Raw genomic sequence first — 21,058 nt, 5'->3', positions numbered from 1 at the left:
CAGATGTATGAAGAGTGATCGACGGTTCTACATAGTAGAACCGTATGATCAGCCTTCATACACCGGGGAGAATGACAGGTGGCTTGTTTACACAAGCCGCCTGACTTTCTCCCTCTCCCCCGCCGATCACCGAGTGACCGGCGGACATCGGGTCCGCTGGTCACACGCGCGGGGGGGTCCGTGACCACACGGGAGCGGGCACGCGCCTCCGGGGGCGCTCGCTCGCTCCCTAGACCCTCACAAGCTAGTGATGTAGCCCTACGTCACTTTGCCTGTGAGGGGCTGACTGTCGACGTAGATCGGCGTTAGGCAGTCGGCAAGTGGTTAAAACGTATATCACATTTTTAGCATGTTTTTAATAAGTTGAAAATTTAACGCACTGCATATGCATTTTAGATGTGTTTTGCATGTGCTTTCATCTCTGGTCACCTGGGAAAAAAATTAACATACAGTCAATTTTTGACTGTCAATGACAGTCAATTGACTTACAGTGCAACCAGAAAGTATTCACAGCGCCTCACTTTTTCCACATTTTGTTATGTTACAGCCTTATTCCAAAATGGATTAAATTAATTATTTTCCTCAAACTTCTACAAACAATACACCATAATGACAACGTGAAAGAAGTTTGAAATCTTTTCAAATTTATTAAAAATAAAAAATAGAAAAAAAATCACATGTGCATAAAGGGCCATACACACTATAACAGGCATCCTCAAACTACGGCCCTCCAGCTGTTGGGGAACTATACATCCCATGAGGCATTGTAAAACTCTGACATGCACAGACATGGCTAGGCATGATGGGAATTGTAGTTCCTGAACAACTCCTTCATGCGTAAACGGGAGAAGTTTGGAACCACAAGGACTATTCCTAGAGCTAGCCATCCAGCCAAACAGTGGTCAGGAAGGAGACCAAGAACCCGATGGTCACTCTGACAGAGTCCCAACGTTTCTCTGTGGAGAGAAGAGAACCTTCCAGAAGAACAACCATCTCAGGCCTGTATGGTAGAGTGGCCAGATTAAAGCGACTTTTCAGTAAAAGGCACATGGCAGCTTGCCTGGAGTTTGCCAATAGGCACCTAAAGGACTCTCAGACCATGAGAAACAAAATTCCCTGGTCTGATGAAACAAAGATTGAACTCTTTGGCCTGAACCATTATGTCTGGAGGAAACCAGGTACCACTTATCACCTGGCCAATACCATCCCTACAGTGAAGCATGGTGGTGGCAGCATCAAGCTGTGGGGATGTTTTTCAGTGGGATGAACTGGGAGACTAGTCAGGATCAAGGAAAAGATGAATGCAGCAATGTACAGAGACATCCTTGATGAAAACCTGCTCCAGTTTGCTCTGGATCTCAGACTGGGGCAACGGTTCACCTTCCAACAGGATAGTGTCCCTAAGTACACAGCCAAAATAACAAAGGAGTGGCTACGGGATAACTCTGTGAATGTCTATGAGTGGTCCAGGCTGTGCACCGATGCTCCCTACTCAACCTAATGGAGCTTGAGTGGTCCTGCAAAGAAGAATGGGAGAAACTGTGCGAAAATAGGTGTGTGTAGCTTGTAGCATCAGACTCATGAAGTCTTGAGGCTGTAATTGGTGCCAAAGGTGCTTCAACAAACGTATTAAGCAAAGGCTGGGAAAACTTATGTACATTTTTTTTGTTTTAATTCTTAATAAATTTGCAAAGATTTCAAACAAACGTCTTTCATGTTGTCATTATGGTGTATTGTTTGTAGAATTTTGAGGAAAATAATGAATTATATCCATTTTGGAATAAGGCTGTAACATAACAAAATGTGGAAAAAGTAAAGCGCTGTGAATACTTTCTGGATGCACTGTATCTCAAAAAATGCACTTAAAAAAAGCATGGTGCAGTTTTGATGCGTTTCTATTCATTATAACGGTAGGGGTATTTTTGGTGTGCTTTTCAAACAGGGCACCAAAGATGAAGCAAGCAGGACTTCTCTACCCATGCTGATCTCTCCTTCAACAGATACTAGATCCCAATAATTTCTGAGTCTCTGAAGGCACCGTGTCACTCTGGTGTGCTTTTTCCGTGCTGAAAGGCACCTTTCCAGCGTGACAAAAGGGCATTAAAATAGTTTCCTTTAAATTTAATCTGTTCACATCTCTGCGCTGCATTTTTAGAGAAGTCCTGCTTGCTTCATCTTTGGTGCCCTGTTTGAAAAGCACACCAAAAATACCCCTAGCATTACAGAGGATTACAAGGAGCTAATATTAAGAAAAATTCAAGTACTTACACTAGATGCTTTGAAATATCCCTCTACTGTTTTATGATTTAAAAAGTTATATTTTTGGTTTATACAGTATTTAAAACTAATTTTTATTTTATTTGCTTAACCGGTTGCCGACCGCCGCACGACTATATACTGCGGCGGTCAGCCCCGGCCAGGCAGAGTGACGTATCGGTACGTCACTCGCCTGTCACTGACTTGCGAGCCTATCGCGGGCGGGCGCGCGCCCGCCGAGGCGCGCGCCCGCCGCGGCTCGTTCACAGGCAAGTCAGTGCGTGTGACCGGCGGACTCGATGTCCGCCAGTCACACTGCGATCGCTCCTGTGAAGGGAGAAAGACAGAGCAGCTTGTGTAAACAAGCTGCCTGTCAGTTCTCCCTGTGTAAAAGTGAAGATCTGTCCGTTCTACTATGTAGAACGGTTGATCTTTGCTTTTACACCAATAGGAATGTCCCTACACAGTTAGAATCACGCCCCTAGGACACACTTAACCCCTCCCTGTCCAATAAAGTTAACCCCTTCCCTGCCAGTGTCATTTTTGCAGTAACAGTGCATATGTATAGCACTGATTACTGCAGTAATGTCACTGGTAACCCCAAAAGTGTCAAAAATGTCAGTCAAGGGTCCGATCTGTCCGCCGCAATGTCGCAGTACCGAAAAAAAAATCGCAGATCGCCGCCATTACGCGTTAAAAAAAAAAAAACCAAAAATGACAAAAATCTTTCCCTTTGTTAGTAAACGCGATAACTTTTGCGCAAACCAATCAAAATACGCTTTTTGCGATTTTTTTTACCAAACATAGGTAGCATAAAACAAATTGGCCGAAAAATGTTAAAAAATTTTGATTTTTACTTTTTTTTTGGGGGAATTTCATATAAAAAAATGTGAAAAATATTGTTATTTTTGCAAAATTTACGCTCTTTTTTTGTTTATAGCGCGTGATCAAAAAATCGCACAGGTGATCAAATACCACCAAAAGAAAGCTCTGTTTGTGGGAAAAAAAGGACGTCAAATTCGTTTAGGTACAGCGTCGCACGACCGCGCAATTGTCCGTTAAAGTCACGCAGTAAAAAAGCGCAAAAAAACCCCTGGTCCTTTAGCAGCCAAATCCTCCGGGGCTTAAGTGGTTAAGTAAAGAAAAAAAAAAGATAGATATCTTTTCAGGTGTCCAAAAATCAATAAATCACAAACAAAACATTATTTCCTTTCCTATTGTCACATACAGTTCACATAATGCATCATAACTTGATAATAAATGTCAAACCAAGAATTAATATGGAAGCTATAACATATGGATGCATTAGTAGGAATAAACGCAAACACTACATAACAGGAGTGTAAAAGTAAAAACATGATCCTTTATTATCAATCAGCACACCGAATATAAGAATATAGTGCAGGCAGTACATCATCCATTTTCAGCAAACCAATTTCCATTCCCATGTTAACAAAAAAAAAAGGGTATATTCAAAATGCAGCAGATGTGACTTTCATTAAACATTCTTTGCAGGTGGATCTTCCTAGTGCATGGGTTTTAAAGAGGTTGTAAACCCTCTCTTATAACTTGCACCTATAGGTACTGTAAATATCTCCTAAACTTGCACCGTTTAGGAGATATTTACTTTTAACACAGTCAATAACGTCATTGGCGCATGCGCTCTGAAGGAACGGCCACCCGTGCCATTCCTTCAGAGCCCTGTGCCGTGAATGGCGGCTCCCACGCGCATGTGCAGGAGTGACTTCATCGCACCTCCGGCCAATTAGATGGCCAGAGGACGCGAACCAGGAAGCAGGACTGCCAAACATGTCGGCTGAGTCCCTGCTGAGTGGGCAGCATTGCGGGGGCTTCGTTCTAAGGTAAGTATTTCATAATGAGCTAGTTTGCGATGCATACTAGCTCATTATGCCTTTGTCTTACAGGGTTTTTTTTTTTTTTTTGTTTTCATTTTTTTTTTTGGGGGGTTTACAACCTCTTTAAATCATTGATTCACCTACAGTAAAAGTTTAGTGAAAGTCAAATTTATTGGTTTATAAAGAACATGCAATGTACAAGTCACACAGCTCACACTAAGACCCACCTTGGCTTTTTTCTTTTTCTGGGCGCATGAAACAAAATAAACTACCGTCAGAACAGTGATATATGTATAGAGACCCATACACATTAAATGGCAATGGCACTTCTGCTGATGTCACCTGACATCTTTATATATATAAGAAAGGTTGTAGTGTAAAGACCTACCTAAATGATCTATGCAATTTGTAATCAATCAGGCAGGCTCAACACACTACATAGTTGGAGAATAAGCCGCCAGATTGTCCTATGCATGGTCAGCTTTGGATAGTTGTCACCAGAAAAAGTATCCTCATTAATAAATTTCTCTTTACTCCCTGTGCTGGTGAGAACTGCAACATTTTGGATTTCCCATGCCTTTCTGTCTGGGCTGGGACAAGAGTTGGGCAAGAAGGGTGGCTGCCCTGGGGGCAATGGTTTACTGTAGGGATGACGGTGCCTTCCTTCTGTCATAAGGCAGACAGGAGTAGCAACATCGGCGGTGATTTTGACAAGCGAGTGACTGCTGGGCGTAGGATCCCCTAAGCTTGCACATCATGAACGTGGGATGGGGGCGCGGTTTGGCAATATTTGCCCTGGGCGCTGGATGACCTTTTCCCGGCACTGCTTTCTGTCCCGGTGTGAGTAATCATCAGGACAAACAGAGCTAATCTCCCCAGCGGGGACACAGACAGCAATACAAACCTAACCACTTCTACCCAAAACTTTGCCCAGCAAAGCACTTTTAAGCAAGGTCACATTAAAATGGTCTTCATTGACTCTTTATGATTGTTCGGGAAAAAAGCTGTACCAGAACAAACATATTTTACGTTGGTAAGTTAATCTGAACAACACAGAAAGAAGAAAAGAGAATACTTACGCTTGGTCGGTCTGCTTCAATCTTGTTTTCAATTTCTCTGAAAAAAAAAAAAATGAAAGAAGTGAGAAAGATTTACCTAGAATTATGTGTCCACAAACATGCCGTTTTGTTACTGCATGTTGTTATATTATTTATTATATTTTATGTTACAGTTGACTCTTTTTAATTTTTTACACACCAGTGCTCTCATTTAAAAAAAAAATGTATTTCCATGAAGTTTGTGTATTCTCTATTTTATTGAGACCTTCACATATTAACGGGTGATGCCTCCCAGAGCAATGTATTAATAGCTTGTTTAAGCCTCAATTCTCGCTTTCAGTGTGCCGTCTCTATATAAACATTTTTGGTGCCTTTTTGTGGCATCATTTTTCTTATTTTGTTGTGCCTTAACCGCTTCTGGATTTTTATTTATTGCACTATAAACAAAAAAAGAGCGAAAATCCTGAAAAAAAAAAAAACAAACAAACAATATTTTTCACTTTCTGCTATATAACCTTTGCAAAAATTTTTTAAAAATCAAATTTTTTCATCCTTGTAGGTCCATTTGTATTCTGCTACATATTTTTAGTAAAAAAAAATTCCTATAAGCCTATTTTGATTGGTTTGCGCAAAAGTTATTTCAGTCTACAAACTATGGGAAAGATTTATGTCATTTTTATTTATTTATTTTTTTTACTAGTAATGGCGGTGATCTTCAATTTTTAGTGGGACTGCGACATTGCAGCTGACAGATCGGATCCCTAACTGACATTTTTGACACTTTCGGGGGGGGGACCAGTGACATTACTACAGTAATCAGTGCTAAAACTATGCACTGTTACTTTACTAATGACACTGGCAGGGAAGGGGTTAACCCAGGGCCGATCAAAGGGTTCAGTGTGAGCCTAGGGGAGTGTTTTCTAACTCTATGGGGGAGGGAATTGTGGAATCAACACAGAGACCTGTGATCCTAAAAAAAGAGGAACACAGGCGCTCTGTGTTTATTCCAGAGAGAATGTCGTTCTGTCTCCACAGGGAGTGATCGCGGATGCCCGGCAGCAATCGCGGGCGCCAGCCCCATTGATTGGCTTCCCCGCTGCCTAATGGGGGTGGGCGCACCCCCAGGAGCGCATGCTCCCGCAAACCGCTGTACCTGTAGCCGAGCCAGCCTGCCGCAGTATATCTGCGGCGGGCAGTCGGCAAGTGGTTAGTCTTTTTTCTTACATGCATTTGTGATGCATTCACATACAGTCATTGCCAAAAATATTGGCACCCCTGCATTTCTGTCAGATAATGCATCACAAATGTTTAGGCATGCTCATGTTTGTCTTTTGTTTGTATTGGCATGACACAAAAACTGAAGAAACAAAAAGCCAAATCTGACACATTCCACGCAAAACTCCAAGAATGGACTGGACAAAATTATTGGCACCTTCTCAAAATTGGAAGAAATAATTGCATTTAAGTTTGTGATGTTTCTGTAATTTGTAGTTAAACTCACCTGTATTAATTAACAGGTGCTGACATTATAGAAATCACACCGGCAACCAGTTAAAATGGTGATAAATTGACTCAACCTTTCTGTTGTGTGTCTCTGTGTGCCACACAGAGCATGGAGAAGAGAAAGAGCAGCAAAGAATTGTCTGAGGATTTGAGAACAAAAATTGTGGAAAAGCATGGACAATCTCAAGGTTACAAGTCCATCTCCAGAAATTTTAATGTTCCTGTGTCCACTGTGTGCAACATTGTCAAGAAGTTTACAGCCCATGGTACTGTAGCTAATATCCCTGGACGTGGATGAAAGAGAAAAATTAATCAAAGATTGCAACGAAGGATTGCTCAAATGGTGAAAAGAACCTTGATTAACTTCCAAACAAATTCATGCTGACCTTCAGGCACAGGGCACAACTGTGTCAGCTCACACTATAGGTTGCCATCTGAATGAAAAGGAACACTATGGTAGGAGAGCCAGGAGGACCCCACTGCTGACACAGAAACATAAAAAAGTCAGATTGGAGGTTGCCAAAACTTACCTGAGAAAGCCAAAATTCTTTTGGGAGAGTGTGCTGTGGACAGACGAAAAACAATATTACAGCTTTTTGTTAAAGCCCATCATTCTACTGCTTTCAGAAAAAGAGATGGGGCCTTTGAAGAAAAGAATACAGTCCCTACATTCAAACATAGTGGAGGTTCACTGATGTTTTGGGGTTGCTTTGCTGCTTCAAGCACTGGATGTCTTGACTGTGTGCAATGGCATTATGAACTCTGAAGACTACCAAAGAATGCTGGGGTTCAAGGTAGGTGTCAGAAAGTTGGGTCTCCATCAGACGTCATGGGTATTACAGCAGGACAATGACCCAAAGCATATGTCAAAAAGAATCCAGAAATACAAGGCGCTGGAGAGTACTGTACTAGCCAGCAATGGGTCCAGTTCTAAATCCCATAGAGCACAAAACAGTAGTTGGAAAAAGGAACCCTTCCCATCTGAGAGACCTTGAGCAGTTGGAGAAAGAAGAGTGGTCCAAAATTCAAGTAGAGAGGTGTAAGAAACTCATTGATGGTTACAGGAAGCGATTGATTTCAGTTATTTTTCCAAGGGGTGTGCTATCAAATATTAAATTGAGAGTGCCAATGGCCAGTCCATTTTTGGAGTTTTGTGTGGAATGTGTCAGATTTGGCTTTTTGTTTCTTCACTTTTATGTGTCATACAAATACAAACCAAAGAAATAAACATAAGATTGCCTAAACATTTGTAACTGCAAGAATTTTCTAGCTTAAGTGGTACGTTATCTAAAAGAAATGCAGGGGTGCCAATATTTTTGGCCATGACTGCATGTTTTATTGCATAAAAATGCAGCATTGGTTGTCTGAATCACTACCACATTTCGGATGGATCAGTTCCACCTGGCAGCCTGCTGAAGAACTATACACACACATTTTTATCTGCTACAGCAGCCAGGAGTGTGTCTAAAAGGTGCCACTGCCAATGATGTAAGCCTTACATCAGTGTCATTAAAAGGGCTAATGGATGGCGTGAGCCTGAGAGGACCTGTCACTGTGACAATATAAGAAAATGCGACACAGGATTTGCATTTAGGGTAATAGTGTTTCTAGGCAGAGAAAGCTGTGTATTTGGCTTTCTCCAGATTCTGTAGTTCTAGACCGGAACATTCAATCCTGTGTATGGGTTTTGCTAGACAAGCGTGCAGGGTCATATAATACTGGGGTCTGAAGATAGCTCAGACATTCCAGTTTGGAGACTGATCCCATTGTGGGAGGTGGAAGGTCTTTCCCCGGGGTCAGGAGGCTCCAGTCAGGAGACAGCTAATCTCGTTCTAGGAGTCGGGTTGGCTCCTATCGGGTAGTGAGGGGAACACCAAACTATAGACCAGAGGCTGACCATGACGTAGGACGCTTTGACTAAAGGCTAGAGAGTCAAGTATCCAGGAGAGCTAGACAACATGGTCTGAGAGACTGGTAAGAGGGGCAGCTTGGTACTTCAGTTGAAGCTAAGTGAGTTTTTTGAGCCAGGTGGCTTGGCATTTTCCTGTGTATGTATTTTTCTAAAGCTGGAGAAGATCTCCTGTGTGGGAAGCTTTATGTTGGAATGTATTGCTTTCTGCCATTTAAAAAAAAACTGGGCTACCAAATCCTTAAAGTGGAAGTAAACCCATTGATTTAACTGTTTTGAAAAACAGTTACATTTCCGACACGTGGCGGGACTGTAACTGTCACATTAGTTGTGCTCTCAACCAAACTGTCAAACCATCCAATGGCTGGTAATATAACTGGTCACATGTGCAGTATTGTGGCAGTTAAAGATTAAACAGAGGCCAAGATTGCAGCCTCCTTGGCTGAAAATGATGGGAGGGTTTACTTCTACTTTAAATAAATAGAGTTTCAGTCTGCCGTGGATTTACTGTATAAACACATCTACCATGAGAGCTAACCCCAGGTCAAAATGGTATAACAAAAACAGCTTTTTGCTGTAATAGTCACCTACAATCCAGGCATTTCCATGCAGTACTTTTTCTTGCTGCTAGATGTCCTCATTCTGATGGCCAGCATCATTCAACCCACTTCCTCTAAGCCCAGGTCATCTTGGACCCACCCTCAGCCTGTAATTGGACAGTGAAAGGAAAAGCAGCAGAGTGATGAGCTCATTTCTCTGTCACTCTGCATTCTCTTCTAATCAGCCTTCTTCTTTAAAGACATGAACTGAATGGCTCCTTGTGCTGGTTCTTCATCACACACTCCAGCTCTGTTATTCTGGAAGTGTAAGAGGCTGATACCAGGTCAAATTCAGGTCCTTACACTGTTTGTAGTTATAAAATGCATCCATGATGCATTAATGATTACAGAGCTGCATATGATTTGAGTCTTTTATTGCTGCTTAGACTTCAGCTTTAAAGTAGACCTTGCAGTAAAAATCAAAATTCGCTTAATATATTAGGGCCTCCTTCCCCATTGAATATGGCAACATTAATGCAAAAGGGTGACGTCAACATCCTTTTTTGGGGTATTATCTTGTAAGATTTTGTGTGCTCAGCATTTCCAGGAATATTTTGGAAGGATGGTGATGTCAGCCCCTGCAGTATGAAAGCAGAGGTAAAGTAAGTATATTTCACACATTTTTCCTTGCATATTTTATTTAATTTATTTAAATTAATGCTAATATTTTCAGTCGCAGAGAAGGCTCTAATTTATTAACAAGGCCTTATTTTTTACTGAAAGGTCCACTTTAAACACATTTGTTCATTTTGTTAGATGGATTTTCCAGACATCTATGGAAATGTATAAAACCACACAACAACTCAAGTGTGGTTCCACACCAAGGTTCGATTCATACAACCTGGTCCGCTGTGCAGCATTTGTGGCAGTGGCTGCGCCATGTTTTGTACTGTGCTGGCACAAGCAGGCTGAGAAGGTATGTTGGGGTGCCTTTAGAATGAGTTGCAATGCGCCTTACTGTACTGCAGTGGTGTGAATAGATATAGGGGCTGCATACATACATTGCACTGCCTATGTGATCTAATTTACCTGTGAAAGCCTATGCAGTTCTGTGTGGCCAGTTTCATAACCCAGGCACCCCTGCCTGACAGCATAGCCAGGTCCTTAGCCTACGGTGACCAGATTTTTAAAATTAAATCCGGGGACATATTCTTTTTTCATAGTAATGGCAGCAATCAGCGATTGCTGTTATAACAGGATTGCAATATTGCGGCAGACAAATCGGACACTAAAGCCCCGTACACACGTACCGATTGTCAGCTGTAAATATTCGGCCGTCGGCTTGTTAGTATGATGCTTCCGACAACCGACAGCGACTTTTCGGCCGAACAGAATTGGGTGTGCAGGCTATAAAATTTTTGTTGGCCAGAACGGCCGATTGTTCACCAGTCAGTACAGAATTCGGCTGACAAACAGCAGATTAGCAAGACTGGGCATGCTCAGAAAAGAAAAAACACACGGAAAGTTAACCATCACATGACATCACTTCTGCAGTCGGCTGTTGTTGGCCGACAAAATTCGTGTGCAGTCTTTTGCACTTTTCAGCCGACAGGACAGCACCGGACAAAAGACGGCCGAGCGTTCGGCCGACATTCGGTACGTGTGTATGGGGCTTAAGTGATACTTTTAACACTTTGTGGAAACCAGTGACACTAATACAGTGATTAGTGCTAAAAATATGCATTGTCACTGTTCTAATGACACTGGCTTGGAAGGGGTTAACATCAGGGGCAATCAAAGGGTTAAATGTGTGCCTGACAAGTGTTTTCAGGAATGGAGGATCAATATCTTCCAAACTGACAGAACGGTGATCTGCCTTGTTTACATAGTCTGCCATTCTGCCTGTGTACAGGACGATTGGCGGGGATACCCAGAAATGCAGGATCACGTATGTATATATATATATATATACATAATCCTGCGCAGCACGACTGCCCTGTAGCAGTAAATCTGCTATGGGGCGATCAGCAACTGGTTAAGATCATCAACATTATGATAACTCACAGGCAGCAGCACCCTATTATGGCTGGCTCTGTCACAGGGTGTCACATAACATGGCTGCTGGGTTAAGATTTTGTTAACTTATGACAAATAGGTTAACAAAATCAGCACCCAGCAGCTATGTTATGTGACACACTTTGGGAGATTTACTAAAACTGGAGCATGCAAAATATGGGGCAGCTCTAGATAGTAACCAATCAGCTTCAAGGTTTTATTGTCAAAGCTTAACTGAACAAACTGAAGTTAAAATCTGATTGGCTACCATACGCAGCTGCACCAGATTCTGTGTGCTCCACTTTTAGTAAATCAACACCACTGTGACAGTGCACTGCCAGCCAGAGCCATGATTTACTGCTGCCTTTGAGTTATGATACTATCCATTATGGCAGAGAGACAGATACAGTACAATGTAGTCTATTCACAGATACCCCCAAAGCACACCTGTGTTGAAGCCTTGAAGGCAATGGCTGCCCCACGATGGGATTCACTTCTCCTCTGTTCCTGCTGCTGGACACTGTCAGCAGAGCTCAGATGCCTCTCACTTCCTGTCACCTCTGCCACCGCCCACCTCACAGCCTCTCAAGTCTCACTCTCCGAGCCCCCGCTACTACTGGGAGGGGAGCGGAGGAAGATCAGAATGGGGCATGGATAATGGAAAAAATACACCCCCTAAGTTAGTAGGAGCGGTGGTGTGTAATTCAGAATTTATTTTAAAATTCTGCACTGACTGTCTTTGAAATTGCCCGGGCCCCTGTTCAAATCCAATCCAGGGACAAAACCGGGGACAGACTTGGTCCGGGGTTAGTGTCCTCATTCCGGGGACATCTGGTCACCCTACCTTAGCCTCCATTGCAGCAGCAAAGTTTGGTAAACCTGCTGACTGCACAACATAGAAGATGAAGAGCACTGAAGAAGTCATTAGTCAGCACTTGTAATCTGCAGCAACCCCAGTGTTGGTCCTCAATCTGAGGGAGTGCTGACATTTTAGTGGGCAGTAGGTCTTGCAAGGGTAAAGTACAGATGAGATTTAAGGCTCATACACACTATAAGAAAATCGGGTGAACATTTTCGTCCAGAGAATTTTCGTACGATTTTTGTCTAGTGTGTACAGAACTTTCTACAGACGATTCAGAATTTTCTTATGAAAATTCTCAGATGGACAAATTCCAAAATTTTTCTCGTACGGGAAAAAACTAATGATTTTCGTTTAAAGTGGGGTACACACAAGTAGAAAATCTGCCGAAAATTCCCGTCCGAGGTAAAATCGTACGATTTTCGGTTAGTGTGTACACAACTTTCAGCAGCCGATGCCGACATTTTCAACGAAAAAAACGAAGGGACAAACACCAAAATTTTTATTGTCCGTTCCCAGACAACCAATTTTCCTTTAATGTGTATGCAGTACGTCCGCGAAAAGTCGGATACGAAAGACCGCGCATGATCTGAAGTTGCTGACGACCCGGAAGTCTAGGAACAAATGTCCCAAAAAAAAAAAAAATCTGACTAAAAACGGTAATGAACGCTGAGCAAGAGAGAGAAAAATCTGAGGATATTTCGTCCGATTTCCATCAAGTGTGTACGGGCCTTAAGGTGTACTGTTTTCGTACGATTTTTGTACAAGAAAAATCAGAAAAGAAAGAGTCGGTTCACACTGGGGCGGCACGACTCTGTCCTACTTCGGGGGCGACTTGTGCATTCCCATGCACCACGACTTCGGAGCGACTTGCATGGACTTCACATAATGGAAGTCTATGCAAGTCGCTCCGAGGTCGCCCCGAAGAAGTACAGGACCCTTTTTCTAAGTCGGAGCGACTTGTGTCGCTCCTATTAGAACGGGTCCTGTAGCGGTCAATGGACCGCGAGGGAGCGCGACTTGTCAGGCTGACAAGTCGTCTGACAAGTCGCGCTAGTGTGGATCGACTCAAAGACTGCTCTCAATCAGAAACAATAAACAACAAAAAAAGCCCTTGTCGTACGAGAATTTTCGTATATATTTTCGTAGTAAAATTCTTTCATTGGTTTCTGATTTGCTGTGAAACAACGAGGAAAATCGGACAATCGTTCACCCGTTTTTCTTATAGTGTGTACCCCACTTTAAGCTAAATGACATTTGATTTTAAATAAAAATAATGTTTTTTTTCTGGGAATAAAAGTTATTAAAAGTACTGATAACATTCCAATAGTCTTACTCTGAAATATTTCTTTTCTCTGAAAATACTCTCAGAATAAATTCCCCTTCCTGGTGCGGATCATAGGTGGAGGGGATGATGACGTATTCACTGGGAGGTAGCCGAAAACGCTGTGAGACTTCTCTCATGTTGATATAAGACTTACACCGATCTTTGGATGCATTGTACAAAAAGAAGTCCTTCTGTAGATGTTGCTTATTCCCCTGCATCTGCATAACAGCACAAAAGACAGTGACAGACATTAAAAAGAAGCATAATCCTATAATCGATCAGCACCCCAAGCATGAAATAAATTCTGGTAGACGCAGAGCCAACAAATCTATGATATACTAAAACTCACATAGCTCAGAGCAGGGTTTCTCAACCAGGGTTCAGTGGAACCCTAGGGTTCCTCCTGAGGTTGCTAGGGGTTCCTTGAGCAATGGGCAATTTCTGCCTCTCCCATATGTTCCCAATTACACAATTGTTCCTTTTAGCTATCTGTAAGGGGGTCATTTTATTTTTAGCAGGTGTTCCCCAAGACCAGAAATTTTTTTCAAGGATTCCTCTGTGTCAAAAAGGTTGAGAAAGGCTGGCTCAGAGGGTTATCATCAAAAGAAGAATATGATTGGTTAATAGAAGGAAGCAACATTTTGAAAAGAGAACGCACAAACAGTTTGTAAGCTGCAATTGAGAAAGGCAATCAGACTGTACTGCTGTAATATGTACATAAAGCAGCATGGTGGACAAATGTTGAGCACTCTGGTTTCCTCCTAGAAGCATACTATTGGTTTAATAGGTTAACTGCATCCGCTTGACCCTAATACAAGTACATGCCAGAAGTAGGAAAGCCCCACTAAATATGTTGCCGCTATATAAATTAGTAAAAATTAAAGTAGAACTTCACACTCTCAATCAACATTATTTTTAATCCTTATGCTGCTAGCATTAGGAAATAGATAGGAAGGTATATTATATTTACTTGTTTTAACCTTTCTTTTTACATTTCTTCAGTTAATTTCTGGTTTCCATGCCTAAGCAAATTATGTCATACATTTAAGGAGTCTTCAGGTAAGGAAGGAGGGGTTTTCTCAGCTAAGCTGCATGCCTGAGCTAAGGGCAGATGGCTATGCTACATGAATCATCTGCCCTTATTTAAGATGGCCACAGCCAGAAATGCTAGGGGGTGTTTTTCTCACCAAAATAAAGCATGGAGACAAGGATAGATGGGCGAGTTTGCTTTGAATAGTAAAAATGAATCAAATAGCGTTTTTTGTTCAAAAAGCAGTGTCCCATCCCCAGTATCTTCATGAAAAACTTCCATACAACCCCATACCAATTGTATTACCTGAGCACAGGCATCGCCTTCTAGTAGGAAGAACTAACACAACATTGGTAGTCACAAAAAAAGGAAAAATAATGGCTTTTACTATGGACAAAAAAGTAGACTTTTATTAAAAGCATACATAGAAAAAGTCCAGGCGCTGTTCCCAAAGAACGGTCCCTGGATATGGGACCAATCGACCAATCCGGTCACTTCTAAATGGCTAATAAATGATGACTGACCAGGGCTGCCCACCCTAACCATGGGATGAGATCATGAGTAAGTAAATTAAAAACAGAGGGTGGCGCTCACTGGCGTCAGTAAATGAAAGTTCTATGGGAGATTATAAAATGTCTCTATAAATGATGTTTATTGAACATAACAAATCATGAAGGAATAGTTGATAAAAGATGATAAAAATTGATAAAAATTGATATAAATTGCCACTACAGCCCCAACATTCCTGACATTCCTAAGTCTCCTAGGATTGCTGTGGGATCAAGGAGAATTTGGAAGGTCCACTGTGACCTAGAGTGATAATGTCCTCCCTCTTGGTAATAACAGGCTGGCAATAAATACCTCGGATGCCGCTCGAGCGCTGATGACAAGGCTCTGAGAGGGACACTGTGCACGGCCGCCGCACGGTCCCGTAGTTGTTGACAATCCGCCTGTGTAGTGATCTCCGATTCCTCCGTTGCTTCCGTGGTAACCGGAAGTGACGTGGGGATTGCGGGACCGGAAGTGACGTGGATCTATGAACAGGAAGTCGGGGCCGATCGCGGATGTAAACAGTCTTGCTTTCCGATTGCCGCAACTACATGTTTCGCGCCCTGCGCTTTGTCAAGTTGCGGCATTCGGCAATCGGAAAGCTATAAGTACCAGGCGGATGGGCGGGCTAATGAGAAGATGTCCAATAGCAGACAACCAAAGTAAAAAGGGGAGGGGAAAAGAAAAAGAAAAACTAACAATGTATATTACGGAATCCCACAACAACCCTAAGAATAACAGATAATGCACAAAGAAATCAATACTCAATGCTAAACCAATAACATATTACAACTAGTACATTTGGATAATGTGTTAATAAAAATATGCACATTGCATTGAACTTGCAGTATACTGGAAGATATATTAATGTTGAAAGCACAAGATTAGATTAAAATTATCCATAAAAAAGAAGGAAAGAAGAAAATAAATAAGGAAAGAAAAAATAATAATAATAGCTACATTGTAATAAACCCATGTATATATGTACACATATACATGTACATCACAAATATAGCCATTGTCTTGGAACGTGTTGTACCATATATAGTCATAAAAGCGCGATGTATAAAAATGGATATTATAAATATAAAAATATGAATTTTAAATGTATAAAATGACTGATTGCAGCAAAAGGAAATATCTATTGATGTATTAACTGGCAGGAGCTTAATGAGGAGTCAAGGTATCAAACCACACTGTTAATTTCTAATTCTTCATTCAACCCATTCGGAGATAAGGAACCAAATTTGTAAATCCAAAAGACCTCCCTTTTACATAAGAGGGAGTATCGCTCGTTTTCCGTTAGGGTACCTTTTGGAATACATTCAATGGCCATGACCTCCAGATGTTTGAAGTTTTTATCATGTTTCAAAGCGAAGTGTCGAGGGACACTGTGTTTATCACAGCCCTTTTGGATGAACCTACGGTGTTCACCCACACGTTTACGTAGGGTGCGCATGGTTCGTCCTATATAAAACAGCCCACAGGGACACCGTAATACGTAAACCACGTATTCGGTGGAGCATGTAATGAAATGTTTAATGCCAAACGTGTCACCCTTGCTGCTGATGGAAGTGCAACCGTGAACAACAGACTGGCACGTCAAACATCCCCTCTTCTTATATCGAAAGATTCCTGTCCTACTATCGAAATAAGATCTGATATCCAGAGGGGCCCGTGATTGAATTTTTAATTTGCTAGGAGCCACTATATTCTTTATGGTGCGGGCCCTCTTAAAGGTGACCTGTGGTGTAGATGGTAAAACAGGAGCCAATCTACTGTCAAGGCGAAGAATGCCGAAATGTTTTTTGATGATGTTGGAGATTGCCCTATATTGGTCGTTAAACCCCGTAATAAACCTCACGGTATTCTTGTTTTCATGCTGGATGCATTTACGGGATGGTGCGGGTTCCAAATGAGCCTGAAAGGCGCTTTGGACTAATGATGAAGGATACCCTTTATCAAAAAAACATTTGCTCATCTTGGCACCCTGATTGCAGTAGTCCGTGGGATCAGAGCAATTCCTCCGGAGCCTGTGGAATTGGCCCCCAGGGATGTTACGCTTCCAGGCTGGATGGTGGCAGCTCGTATAGTGGAGATAGGAATTGCCACTTGTGGGTTTAATATGGTTACTACTTGCAATGAGGGGGCCATCATGGGAAAGCACCAGATCTAGGAAAACCAATTCCTTTGAATCGATCACCAAAGTGAAAGAGAGACCCATGGAGTTGGCATTACAATGGGTCACAAAGGAATTGAAGATCTCGATGCCCCCACTCCAGATGAGAATAATATCGTCAATATATCGTCCATAATAGACGATATGACGAAAGTAAGGGTTATTGTTCCAAATGGACAATTCTTCCCACAGGCCCATTGTGAGATTGGCATTAACCGGGGCAAAGTTGGCACCCATGGCGGTGCCTTTAATCTGTAAATAAAACTGTTTGAGATAAGAAAAATAGTTGTGCCTCAAACAAAAATCGGTACAATCAGTAATGAAAATGGATTGTGCGGAATTAAACGAATCTGATTGGACCAAAAAATGTTGTATAGCTTGAAGACCTATGTCGTGTGGTATTGAAGTGTACAAAGATGTCACATCAAGGGAAGCCCACATATACTCATCCTCCCAAGTGTAAGATCGCAAAGCATCTAGAACTTGGGATGAGTCCCTGATGTATGAAGGTAGTTGGCAGACTAATGGTTGGAGGAAGTAGTCGATATATTTGGAAACTCCACTAGTAAAACTATTCGTGCTGGCCACTCTGGGCCTCCCTGGTGGTGATTCTAATGACTTGTGCACTTTGGGTAAATGATAGAAGTATGGAGTACTACATTCCTCCGGGAGCAAAAACCTCTTTTCTTTTTTATTAATGATCCCTTGACGCCAAGCCTGCTCCACTAGAAGTTTTAATTCTTGTTGATAAATAGGCAGTGGGTCGCTTGCTAGTTTGGCATAGGTGTCAGTGTCAGCCAGCAGGCGACAAGCCTCTCGTAGATAGTCAGTTCTATTTTGTATAACCAAACTACCCCCTTTATCAGCTTGCTTCACTATAATATGCTTGTTGGCAGTAAGATCTTTAAGGGCTTGTTTTTCAATCTTATTCAAGTTTCCTCTGAAGGTATCTTTGGGTGATCTGCAAAGTCTGCTTAAATCTTTATACACAGCTTGATAGTACGTCTCGATGTAGGGGCCTTTAGATTGTACAGGGTTAAAAGTGGAACTGGGCTTAAGATTGGTATGCCTAATATCAGGGTCTATATAACAAATCGATGATGACTCTATGGTGTAGTCATCCAACCACAATTCTTCAAGTATCTCAAGAGCCTGGTCGTCAGTCACGACTGGCGAGGTAGCTCCCGGGACACGAGAAGGAGAGGGTGTAATGGTGACCGGGTGGTCCTTCGAATTGTGGTTATTTGCATAGTGTCTTTTAATTGTCAATTGACGTATAAATCTATTTAGATCTTTGAATAGATTAAAGTCATTTGGACCCACCGAGGGGGAGAAACCCAGTCCTTTCCTAAGGAGCGAGACCTCCGCCTCTGAGAGTACATGGGATGAAAGGTTATAAATCGTGATAGTATCATAATTTACTGGGACCCTATTCTTTCTTTCTTGCTTTTCCCTGAGCTGTCTACCTCCTCTGCGACCTCGTCTAGTTTTCTTTTCTCTTTCATGGTACCCCTTGGAGCCAATACTTGAAAATCCTGTTTGTTGGTAGAGATCTCATCAATACTAGGTGGGCAATAGTCCCTATTAGTTGTAATTCCTGTGAGTTTGGGACGGCCCCCTTCACGAATGAACCCCTCTAAGTCTTTAGCCAGTGGGCTGTATCTATTCTGGATGGGTAAAGTTATACAGCTTAAATTATTATCATCAGTGATGGTGATAATGGGATCTATAGTAGACACATCCAAGCTGTCCATGGGACTATTCTTGGTTGTGTCGACCTTAGTTTTGGTGGTTGCTGAAAATTTAGCATTTCCACCTAGGGGGCCTCCTGTATTGCCTTGTTCGTCATTAACCACCTCCCACCCGGGCCATAGTACATATACGGCCGGGTGGGAGTCTCGTCCTTCTGAATGGACGTTCCGGAACGTCCTTCAGAAGGAGAGAGATCGCGCCGCCGCGGGCACGTGCAGCGGCGCGATCTCGATGTGCCTGTGTCCCTAGGACACAGAGCAACAAGACTCGGCAGGAGGGCCCTGTGATTGGCCCTCTGATCACATGACGGCTGTGACCAATCACAGCCGTCATGTAATGTCAATACAGCCGTTGTAACGGCTTCGATCTCTTCTCCTCCTGACAGATCCTGTCAGTGAGGAGAAGATCAGAGGATCGATTCTACAGCCGGGGTGATCAGTGAGTATTTCCAATTACTCACTGATCACAGGGGGGGTCTGTGCTGGTAATCAGAACATTGATTACCAGTGCAGCCCTGGGGGGAGGGGATGCCACTAGAGCCACCAGGGATGCCCACCCATGACCACCAGGGATGCCCACCATGACCACCAAGGATGGCAAACAGGGCTCAGAGAGCCTGCCAGTGGTGCCCCCCTATCAGTGCTGCCCACCAATGCCATCTATCAGTGCTGCCCACCAGTGCCCGTTATTGCCATCTATCAGTGCCGCCCACCAGTGCCCATTATTGCCCACCAGTGCTGCCTATCAGTGCCCATCAGTGCCCCCATCAGTGCCGATCAGTGCCGCCCATCAGTGCCACCCATCAGTGCCGCCTATCAGTGCCCATCAGTGCCGCCCATCAGTGCCCATCAGTGCTGCCTATCAGTGCCCATCAGCGCTGCCTATCAGTGCCCACCAATGCTGCACATCAGTGCTATCTATCAGTGCCACATATCAGTGCCCATCAGTGCTGCATATCAGTGCTACCTATCAGTGCCCATCAGTGCTGCATATCAGTGCCACCCCATCAGTGCCACCCCATCAGTGTCTCCTCATCAGTGCCTGTCAGTGCGGCATCATCAGTGCAGGAAAAAACATATCTATTTACAAAATTTTATAACCTAAACAAAAAAAATGTTTTTTTTTTTCAAACTTTTCGGTGTTTTTTTATTTGTGCACCAAAAAAGAAAAAGCCTGGCGGTGATCAAATACCACCAAAAGAAAGCTCTATTTGTGGGGAAAAAATGACATAAATTTGGTGTAGGTACAGTGTTGCATGACCGCGCAATTGTCATTCAAAATGCAACAGTGCTAAAAGCTGAAAATTGGTCTGGGAAGGAAGGGGGTTTAAGTGCCCAGTATTGAGGTGGTTAAGGTCCCTATTTGTACCTGGACCATCTTTCACCTTGTTGGGCACCCCTAATTTAGAAGGGGGCTTATTCTGTTTCTTGTTCTTATTAGTAGAACTAATATTGTTGGACCGGGGGGATCTGTAATTAGGATGATGATTATGATACCCTGATGCTTTAATGTTGGGTTTCCCAACTTTAGACTCCTTCCATTCAAAGACACGGTTAAGTTTGTAATCGGCTATGTCTCGCTCTAGTTTTTTCGTTTTGGTGTGGACTAAACAATCTTCGTGGTTTTTGACATTCTGTTCCAACGTGGTGGACCATTTGTCATAAAGGCAAGAAGATTGGAACTTATGCACATCATTAGTCCTATCTACTACCTTCTGTTGGGCCAGCTGAAGCTTCCTTTCCCTTTGTTGAATGATGAGTTTTATCCATTTAGTTGTGCAGAATTCTGCCAAAAAGCGCCACTCTTTGGTTAAATCCTCATCTAGAAAGCTGCATTGCTTTTTAATGCGTAAACCCCTAGGGGTGATACCCAATTCAATATATTTCATTAAAAAGGATAGGTCCCACCACTGGGTGCTTTCATATTGTTTAGCCTGTTGGAGTCGAAAAAAGGATTGCCTCATCTCGACCTCAAAGGCCTCTGTATGTGGAGGGTGTCGCTGTGTTGATCCAGTGGGTTTGGAATCTGTATTCAGAGTTAATTCATCTTTATTTGAAGCTACAATGATCTCGTCAAAAATGGCTTGTAGCCGGGATGACCTATCGGTCCCCATATTGGACGAAAAAAAAAAAAAAAAGGGGGGAGGGGGGGAAAAGAAAGAAGAGAGAAAAAGTGGACAAACAATG

At 42.6% G+C, this 21,058-nt stretch overlaps 1 protein-coding gene across 4 annotated transcripts in view; it reads right to left on the bottom strand.

The window, feature by feature from the left end:
- CAPN3 (calpain 3) overlaps positions 1-21,058 on the bottom strand; it is a 268,573-nt gene that overhangs the window by 40,596 nt on the left and 206,919 nt on the right. For all 4 annotated transcript variants that reach the window (XM_082275014.1, XM_082275015.1, XM_082275017.1 and 1 more), the window contains 2 exons: positions 13,372-13,580; positions 5,192-5,228 (listed from right to left, as the gene is read on the bottom strand). In XM_082275014.1, coding sequence (XP_082131140.1) covers positions 5,192-5,228; positions 13,372-13,580 — 246 coding nt within the window. The remainder of the gene's footprint in view (positions 1-5,191; positions 5,229-13,371; positions 13,581-21,058) is intronic.

The sequence above is a fragment of the Pelophylax lessonae genome (genome assembly GCF_965119305.1).
Source record: "Pelophylax lessonae genome assembly, chromosome: 13".
Lineage (NCBI taxonomy): Eukaryota > Metazoa > Chordata > Amphibia > Anura > Ranidae > Pelophylax > Pelophylax lessonae.
This window is presented reverse-complemented; position numbering and strand designations above follow the sequence as displayed.